Source organism: Camelina sativa, chromosome 8 (assembly GCF_000633955.1).
Source record: "Camelina sativa cultivar DH55 chromosome 8, Cs, whole genome shotgun sequence".
Lineage (NCBI taxonomy): Eukaryota > Viridiplantae > Streptophyta > Magnoliopsida > Brassicales > Brassicaceae > Camelina > Camelina sativa.
In genome coordinates, this window is record NC_025692.1 from 7,562,450 (window position 1) to 7,571,688 (window position 9,239).

General features: G+C 36.9%; 2 protein-coding genes and 1 pseudogene across 3 annotated transcripts; all 3 read left to right on the forward strand.

Annotated features, from left to right (window-relative positions):
* On the forward strand, positions 3,740 to 6,601 carry LOC104706615. 2 transcript variants are annotated; one of them, XM_010422811.1, is made up of 4 exons: positions 3,740 to 4,313; positions 4,406 to 4,536; positions 4,896 to 5,836; positions 6,482 to 6,601. In XM_010422811.1, exons 1-3 carry the CDS (start codon positions 4,032 to 4,034, stop codon positions 5,683 to 5,685), a joined length of 1,203 nt encoding a protein of 400 aa, XP_010421113.1. In that variant the 5' UTR covers positions 3,740 to 4,031; the 3' UTR covers positions 5,686 to 5,836; positions 6,482 to 6,601. The 2 variants fall into 2 exon arrangements, with proteins under 2 accessions (XP_010421113.1, XP_010421112.1); XM_010422810.1 differs by having other exon boundaries at positions 4,896 to 5,197; positions 5,843 to 6,601.
* Positions 6,759 to 8,168, forward strand: LOC104706618 (ATP-dependent Clp protease proteolytic subunit 2, mitochondrial-like). The gene is made up of 2 exons (XM_010422812.2): positions 6,759 to 7,134; positions 7,499 to 8,168. The coding sequence occupies exons 1-2, from the start codon at positions 6,828 to 6,830 to the stop codon at positions 7,918 to 7,920; spliced, it is 729 nt and encodes a 242-aa protein (XP_010421114.1). The 5' UTR covers positions 6,759 to 6,827; the 3' UTR covers positions 7,921 to 8,168.
* LOC104709308 overlaps positions 8,308 to 9,239 on the forward strand; it is a 10,023-nt pseudogene continuing 9,091 nt past the window's right edge.

The following is a 9,239-nucleotide window of genomic DNA, read 5'->3' on the forward strand; positions in this document are numbered from 1 at the left end:
CCCGAGATAAAGAGATAGGCTTCCACTCTCCTGTACCAACTGCTCGATCTATTTGGTAAACACAATCGCTCCATACAGAGCACAAACAAATATGGAGATAGAGGGTCTCCCTGACGAAGACCTCTTAATGGCTTAAATGATCTCGTTTTCTCACCATTCCATAGTACAGTCATGTTGGGACCCGTCACACACTGCATAATCCAACCCACCCACTCCACCGGAAGTTGAACTGCCTTTAGAGTATCTTCGAGGAAATCCCATCGGATCCGGTCGTATGCTTTCTCCAGATCAAGTTTTAACAGCATCCAACATTTTTTGCCTTTCTTTCGCCTCATGTAATGCACTGCTTTCTGCACCACTACAATATTATCAGTGCTTAATCTCCCAGGTATGAAACTAGATTGAGCTGGACCGATCAAATTGGAAATCACTTTCTTCAACCGCATGACCATAGTCTTTGTAATAATTTTGAATAAAACATTACACAGGCTTATAGGTCTGAATTGAGCAATCTTCTCAGGCTTCTCCACCTTCGGTATTGAGGCTACTAACAAGTCATTCGTCCCACAAGGCAACTGACCCGTCTCAAAAAACTGGAGAACAAACTGCTTGACAGAGTCACCAACAATGTCCCAGCAATCTTGATAAAAAACTGGCTGATAGCCATCAGGTCCTGGTGCCTTAAACTTGCCCATACTTCTAATGGAGGTCTCCACCTCCGTATAGACAAAAGGTGTAGACAGTCCTATCAACTCACCGCGGGAAAACCCAGGAAATCCCTGAGGTGGGAGGTTCTCGACAACATCCTTAACATCATCCAGAGAGTAAAGTCGAGAGTAAAACCTCACTGCCAAGTTCTCCAACTCACCCAAATCGGAAATCCATCTGCATGTGTCATCCTTCAACATTTCAATCTTGTTCCTATGCCTTCGAATAATAGTCGAAGTGTGAAAATACTTGGTGTTGCGATCCCCACAAGCCACCCACTTCTCCCTTGACTTTTGGAACCAGAGTACTTCTTCCTGTTCCAAAACTGTATCAAACTCCTTGATCAAAACCGCCTCCTCCCTCAAGAGATCATCTGACTGACTCACCTCTAGTCTATCTTGCACCTCTTTAATCGCAGACACTAGTTTCTCTTTGTGTTGTTGAATATCACCAAAGACCTCCTTATTCCAAAGCTTCAAAGTCACCCGTAGACCATCCAATGCCTGTGGAGTAGATAAATCACGGTTCCAAGAGTTTAAAAGCAACTCCTTAAAACTCAAGTGTTGTAACCATGCTGCCTCAAAATGAAAAGATCTCCTACTGGGATCATTCTTTATCTCCGGACTTAACTGAAGATAAAGAGGCACATGATCAGAAGATAAAAAAGGAAGATGAAGCACTGAGGCTTCCTGCCATCTTAACCGTGTAAGTGCAGAGCAAAACACTCGGTCTAGTCATTTAGCAACATAATGTTCCCTCACACGCCCTCGACGCCATGTAAATCGGTTCTCCTTGAAGCCCATATCAATGAGAAAACACTCATTAATCCAATCCCCAAAGGCAAGTGAATCAGCTGAGAGTCTACCATTACCACCATCCCTCTCATCAATGCAGACGATGGTATTAAAATCACCACCCACAATAAGAGGCTTTGTAACTCCCTGTATCTCATCCCGAAGTAAACCCCAAAGACCACTTCAACGACTAACAGATGGAGCAGCATACACTACTATAACATGTAAGATTTCTGCACCATCAACAAACTTGGCATGGATAAACTGATCTGACGAGTTAACCACCGTCACGTCCCCTAAACCGGACCTCCATAACAACCATATTCTTCCACTTTGACCAACCACCTCTACCCGATAAACATTATCAAAACCCAATCCGTGACAAATATGTTGCGCTCTGTCGCTACCCGCATGAGTCTCAAACAGGGCAAAAACATCTGTCTTATATTTCTTAAGAATTTACCAAATAGATCGTCCAACATCCATGTTGGGAATATGACGAATAACAATGTTATATAAGGTTGAACATCATAATGGTTTCCCTTGTGAATATTATGTTCAATTATAGAGATTATATTTTTGTACAGTAGAGAGGGAGGACTGAATGTATATGTTTTAATATCATAAAGTCACGTGAAAAACATAAAATTAATAAATGGGAGTAGTAATATACATGTTTTGTACGAGAATTTAGTATTTAACTAATAGATATTCCGTGCTTTAAGAATGGGTTAATATTTTTTTAAAAAAATCTAATATAATAATAAAAATTATCGTTATATTTTTTTAAAAAAGTTATTTTGTTTGAAATAATATTTATTTTAATTGTTATGTAAATCTATTAGTATTTTGAATAATAATTATTTTAGAATATTATAGTATTTTATTTTTGTCGTATATTACAGCTTTACATTGTTTGTTTGTTGTATTTGCATCATTATTTTGTGAAATATGAAGTAATAATTATAATATTATAATTGTGACAAATAAAAATTATTAATTTATCATCTATATAAATTTAGTTTTACCAACCCGCCAATGTGGAAATTAAAACACACATTTTTTTATAGATTGTGTAATATATCTTCGTTTTAAAAAATTCAAATCACAACATATGCAGAAAAAATTCTGCATTTTATTAATCATAAGTATTATATGAAAATTCCAAACAATTTGTAAATGAAAGAAAATAAAGATGATAGGAGAATCATAATTTTAAATCTTAACAAAATCTTCAAAATTTAGTTATTAAAAATAATTATATTGTGTACTTGGATATAAAATATTAGTTTTTGAAATTCTGATTGGTTTATATTTAAAAAATATATATTTAGTAAATGTCGTCCATAATTTATTAGAGAGAGAAAATATTGTTTTTTTATTATTTTAGATTTTTTTATATTTGATCTGTCATTTTTTATTTTTTTTTTAAATTAATTTTCTTTATTTAATTAATTAACTAAATTTAATTAAGTTTTTCTAATGAATGTAATTTTTTACACATTTTAAGGTTACAGTATAATCTCTATAAATTAATACTCTTTAAATTAATACTCACTATAAATTAATAAATTTTTCCAGTCCTGAGTTGGGCCGGTGTAAAAAATGACACAATTCGATAAAATAATAAGATAATACTTTTTTTCCTGAAATTATATGTAAAAACATAGTCCCATCAATATCATAAATTAATAATGATATAAACTAAATATATATATATATATATATATATATATATATATTTAAGAAAATTTAGTGAAATATGACTTGGTAGTTGCGTATTTTTTAATTTGCATTCTTGTTAAAACTCTAGTAATCTAGTAAACATTTATCATTTTCACTTTGATAATCTAGTAAACTATTGACATCAATCATCAATCATATTATGATAGCCAAAATTATAAATTAAAAAATATAAAAGTGTGAATTATAAAATATTTAAAACTATAAAAATGAAAATCTCTTCATAAATTAAAACCTCTATAAATTAATAAAATATTTTAGTCTCGACCTTATTAATAAGTACCGCAGTTTCGTATTTGTACTTTCCAAAAGAAGTCGCGAGAAAAACATAAAATTAATAAATGGGATTAGTAGTATACATGTTTTGTATGAGAATTTAGTATTTAATGCAAGTTTCAGTTCGTTTCGTTGTATGATTTATTCTTTTTTTTAATCTGGTTGTTGATAAGCTGTAACGCGGTTTTAGTTTAAAATATATTTATAAGAATTAAACATAATAATTAAAAATAAAAAATTTAGCGTCGTTCGTTCCGGTGGAGACGAGAGGGAGAAGGGAAGAGATGGCTCTCGTTCGTTAATTCCCCTCCGGAGACTCCGGTGAGAAAAAAAAGTTACATCGAGAAAATTCGTTCCTATCTATCACTCACTCTCATCAATCCACGAGTTATCACCTCCTTCTCTCCTTCAATCTCTCATCGTTTCTCGTTTTTCTCTTCGATATTACCGGAAGAATCCGAGAATTTTTTTTTTGGGATCAGATCTAATTATTAGATTTGCAATAGAGCAATGCTCACGGATCGAGGGAGGCGGGTTTCTATTTGCAATGCGAGTTTAAAATTCCGTGGTGATTTTAATGGTTACGGATTCGTAGATCTCTCTGAAGGTTGCCGTGATTGGAGTCCTTCGAGCAGATCATCATCATCATCATCTGTTTCCAAGATTCTGCGTATCTCGTCACCCACCTCGTCTCCACCTTCTGCTACCACTCCTACCGGCGCTGGTTATATCGAACACGAGGTCTCCAAGCTTGATACTCTCGCTGGCATTGCCATCAAATACGGCGTTGAGGTATTATAGTTTTAGAAAGCTGAATGAATCGTGTTTACAAGGATTATGGGGGCTTGTGTGTGTGTGTTTAATTAAGTGTGGTGATTGATCAGGTTGCAGATATTACGAAGCTGAATGGGCTTGTGACTGATCTTCAGATGTTTGCTCTCAAGTCTCTCCGGATTCCATTACCTGGCAGACATCCTCCTTCTCCCTGCTTATCTAACGGCTCTCTTAATCTTGGGTATTTTTTTAGCCTCTTCATCCTCTCTTCTTGGTATGTAGTCTGTGACTGTGTGACTTATAAGGTTTTTGCAGAGCTTGAGCTGTTTACATTAGATTACCCCGTAAGTTGTGCTGTTGTGCGTTTACCAAGTTCATTATTAAGATACTTAGACCAGGTTAGCAAAGGAAAGTGCTAAGTGAGAGTTGTTTATACTGTGGATCCAAACCAAGATGGGTACAGCTTGTCCCTTGTAAAAGTAAAAGAACCGTTTTGACGTTTTAAATGATCATGATCATACTCTACTGATTTGCGTTAAAGGGCATCGACATATCAAAATAATGATATCACCATGACTGATATATGAAATCTACTTGCAGAGAGGGGTGTTCCGAGCAAGCTTCATCGTCAGCAAGCAATGGCAACCACCAAGACTTATTATTTGACTCCTTCCAGTCTTTGAAATTGAAGCCTTCAGAAAAGAAGGTTTCTCCAGCCATGAACTCCTTGCAAGGTTACTATGGATTGAAACCAAAAAACAGAAGAGCTTCTGAAGGTTTTGATATGGGACTGTACAAGAAGAAAGAGTCTTGTCATCTCCAAGACAATGATCAGTACCTAACTCCTTTACCAGCCACCAATACTCCCTTAAGTCACCACAGAAAATCAAGAAGCTTGGTAGGTGCAGTCCTCGCCGAGGTCAACCAATCACCAAACTATTTAAAGGCAGGAGAAGTGGATTCTGATAGGCCAATGAGAAGACGCCAAAAATCTGAAGCCGATTTTAATTCACGAGCTCCAGAACTGCTTTTGAAAGAGGATAACAGAAGTGGTGTATTTTCTGCAATAGCTGGCAAAGGTTTAGCACTGAGATCCAAAGCATCAAGCAGAACTAACTTATCAGCAGATACTGAGACCGGTAATGTCAATTCCACACCGATCAATTTAATGGATGCTCCTGTGGGAGACAGCTTCTCAAGCGTGAGGAAATCGTTTAGCGCCTCTAGTCTCCAAGAAACGAACTGTAACAGCAACGGTTCATCGCTATGGCCAACCTCCAAGTGGACCCTGAAACCTGATTTACTCACACAAGCAGCCATGGCGAGTTCTATTTTTGATGGATTGCCTAAGCCTTTAACTGGTAGGAGAATCAAAAAGGCTGTGGACTAAGATTAGTTAGGTTCCCGTCCGTCTCGTTATTGACTGCCCGTCCACTCCAAAAGCTAAAGAAGCCGATAGCTTATTTAGATTGGTAAGTAAATAGAAGTAAAAAGTGTATTATTATTGCATTTCATTTTATTAAAAACCAATAATGTAATAGGTGNAGGTGCAGTCCTCGCCGAGGTCAACCAATCACCAAACTATTTAAAGGCAGGAGAAGTGGATTCTGATAGGCCAATGAGAAGACGCCAAAAATCTGAAGCCGATTTTAATTCACGAGCTCCAGAACTGCTTTTGAAAGAGGATAACAGAAGTGGTGTATTTTCTGCAATAGCTGGCAAAGGTTTAGCACTGAGATCCAAAGCATCAAGCAGAACTAACTTATCAGCAGATACTGAGACCGGTAATGTCAATTCCACACCGATCAATTTAATGGATGCTCCTGTGGGAGACAGCTTCTCAAGCGTGAGGAAATCGTTTAGCGCCTCTAGTCTCCAAGAAACGAACTGTAACAGCAACGGTTCATCGCTATGGCCAACCTCCAAGTGGACCCTGAAACCTGATTTACTCACACAAGCAGCCATGGCGAGTTCTATTTTTGATGGATTGCCTAAGCCTTTAACTGGTAGGAGAATCAAAAAGGCTGTGGACTAAGATTAGTTAGGTTCCCGTCCGTCTCGTTATTGACTGCCCGTCCACTCCAAAAGCTAAAGAAGCCGATAGCTTATTTAGATTGGTAAGTAAATAGAAGTAAAAAGTGTATTATTATTGCATTTCATTTTATTAAAAACCAATAATGTAATAGGTGGTGAAAGTGAAAGTCAAATTAGGCAATAATTTTTTCTTAAAATTCAAAAGATTTCAAACATTTTGATTTGTTGTTGTGTGTTAGATGAATAATGGAATACCAGAATATTCAAACCTATTTCTTTGATATAAAACTTTTTACAGTTTTAACTGGTTTATGTTATAATTGCTGTGTATAATGTCTAACTAATTTTCCAATAAACAAAAATCGAAAAAAAAAAAGAAAGGAAAAAAAAAAGAGAGAGTGCATTTACTAATAAATCTGAAATCCCTAAAGCTCGAGTCGAGTTTTCATTTCTCGAGCAATTTCACTCTCCCTCCCCCGAACAACCCTTAGAGCTCCGATGATGATGAGGGGTCTCGTTTCCGGCGCCAAGAGGCTATCAACTCCATCGTCCATGGCGACTAGCATCGCCACTGCTAGAAGGAGCTACAGTCTGATTCCGATGGTTATTGAGCACTCATCGCGAGGAGAGAGAGCTTACGACATCTTCTCTCGATTGCTCAAGGAGCGTATCATCTGCATCAACGGTCCCATTAATGACGATACCTCTCACGTCGTCGTCGCTCAGCTTCTCTACCTCGAGTCGGAGAATCCTTCCAAGCCGATCCATATGTATCTCAATTCACCTGGCGGCCATGTCACCGCCGGTACGCTTCAGCTTTCCGTTTCCTTTAACTTTTTAATCTTTCGATTCGTTGTAATTGTTAGTAGTGTGATTGGGAATCAGATTGCTAGATGCCATGGCTTTGTCAATGCTCTCTTGCTTAGTACACTAGAAATTTTTGATACTGTTCGTTCATACTTGTTCCTATGTAGATTTGGGTATTTATCTAGGGTTAGTCACTTCACTTGATTACTGCAATGAGGCTGGTGATTTGTGATGACGAGTTAAACACTTTTTCAATTTCAGATTTTGTTTCTTGTGATTCTTTTGCTCGATCTTTTATCATTGTTTCTAATGTGTCCTGTGTGAGTCTGTGACGCATTGTTTTATCTTTTTCTTTGGAACAGGTCTTGCAATTTATGATACTATGCAGTACATCCGTTCTCCGATAAGCACAATTTGTTTAGGTCAGGCTGCATCAATGGCTTCTCTTCTCTTGGCAGCGGGTGCCAAGGGACAAAGGAGGTCGCTCCCAAATGCAACTGTTATGATTCATCAGCCTTCTGGAGGTTATAGTGGACAGGCGAAGGATATAACGATTCACACAAAACAGATTGTTCGTGTGTGGGATGCGTTAAATGAACTGTATGTCAAACACACGGGTCAACCTCTCGACGTGGTTGCAAAGAACATGGATAGGGATCATTTCATGACTCCTGCAGAGGCAAAGGCGTTTGGAATAATCGATGAAGTAATTGATGAAAGACCATTGGAGTTGGTGAAAGATGCAGTTGGAAATGAAAGCAAAGATAAGAAGAGTTCAAGTTAGGAAGTAACTGGTAATCAAACAAAAAGTAATAAATTTCTTCTTTTCCTCTACCAGTTTTCGCTTTGCTCCAGTTAGATTTCCTTGGATGAAGTTATGGTCTGAGGGCATGATCTCTCAAACTGTTTTTATTCTTTCATATATCGATCATGGCTATATTTCAGAACTCTTTTTCCTTGCATGTTTACAGAGTCTCTCATGTCTGATTCAGTAAAATGAGTATTGGATTAAAGAGTGGTTTTGTGTCTTAATTCCATGCATGCATTGCAAATCTTTGATTATATAATCACATTCTTTTAAACTAATTAGACTTAGTCTAGGTATGATGAGGTTTTTGATGAGTTTCTGAAATCCCAGTCCTAGTTGATTTACTTATGTTAGATGCTGTTGTTTATAGTTGGAGGATTAGGGACATTCTTAAAGAGTTATCTTTATTATCTTTTAAGGATGAGTCTTGTTTTGTGATTTGGTGGTTTTGTTGGTTTCTTTAATGGGAAAAATGGAAAATTAACATATTCTATATTCTATATTTTTACCTATTTTTAAAATGGAAACGTGAAAGAAAGTGTACATAAATAATAAAAGAAAAAAGGGGAAATATACCTGTTTGAACCAAAAAAAATGTCTTAATATATTTGGTTAGGACTTAGGATTAGTGAGATCAAAAATATAGATAAAAAAGGTAAATTAGAGAAAAAAGAAAAGAAATCTTTTGTTCGATTTCGATCTACGCTTTGTTAAAAAAAAAAGAAAAAAAAAGGGGAAAAAACGCCGACAACAGTAACCAAAGTTCTATCTCTCACAAAAACTTCTCGGCAAGTTTTTCACCTTTCAGCCCTAACCCCATCGTATCCCTCTCGCGACCGCATCAATCAATCTATCTCTGGATCGCTCTCGCTCTATCTTTCTCTATCTCTCGCTACGTCGCTGTTACTCGCTTCGTGATCCGTAAGGTGTCTCCGCTGCCCACATCAATCAGCGAGGCTCTTCCGGTGGAATTATCCTCGGATATCAAATCAGAGATTCTAATTGGGTATCTGGGTTGGATTGGATTCCACAATTCTGTTCGGTGGTCCCGTTTTGCGTTCAAAATTAGGGTTTATAGAGGTCTCGCCTATGGCTCCTGGGCGTAAAAGAGGAGGGAGCAAGACTAAGGCCAAGGGGCAGTTGATTCTCGGTGATCTGGTTCTTGCCAAAGTCAAAGGCTTCCCTGCTTGGCCTGCCAAGGTGCGTTCGCTTTTTTTTCATTCTTCTTCACTGATTTTTTTTTTTTTTTTTTTTTTTTTTTTTTTTTTTTTTTTTTTTTTTTTTTTTTTTTTTTT

Excerpts from the sequence above, each read along its gene's own strand:
- LOC104706615 (XM_010422811.1), top strand. The coding sequence starts at position 4,032 with ATGCTCACGGATCGAGGGAGGCGGGTTTCTATTTGCAATGCGAGTTTA. Across the intron at positions 4,314-4,405 it reads CCATCAAATACGGCGTTGAG|GTTGCAGATATTACGAAGCT; the intron begins GTATTATAGTTT and ends GTGATTGATCAG. Across the intron at positions 4,537-4,895 it reads AACGGCTCTCTTAATCTTGG|AGAGGGGTGTTCCGAGCAAG; the intron begins GTATTTTTTTAG and ends ATCTACTTGCAG.
- LOC104706618 (XM_010422812.2), top strand. The coding sequence starts at position 6,828 with ATGATGATGAGGGGTCTCGTTTCCGGCGCCAAGAGGCTATCAACTCCA. Across the intron at positions 7,135-7,498 it reads TGGCGGCCATGTCACCGCCG|GTCTTGCAATTTATGATACT; the intron begins GTACGCTTCAGC and ends TCTTTGGAACAG.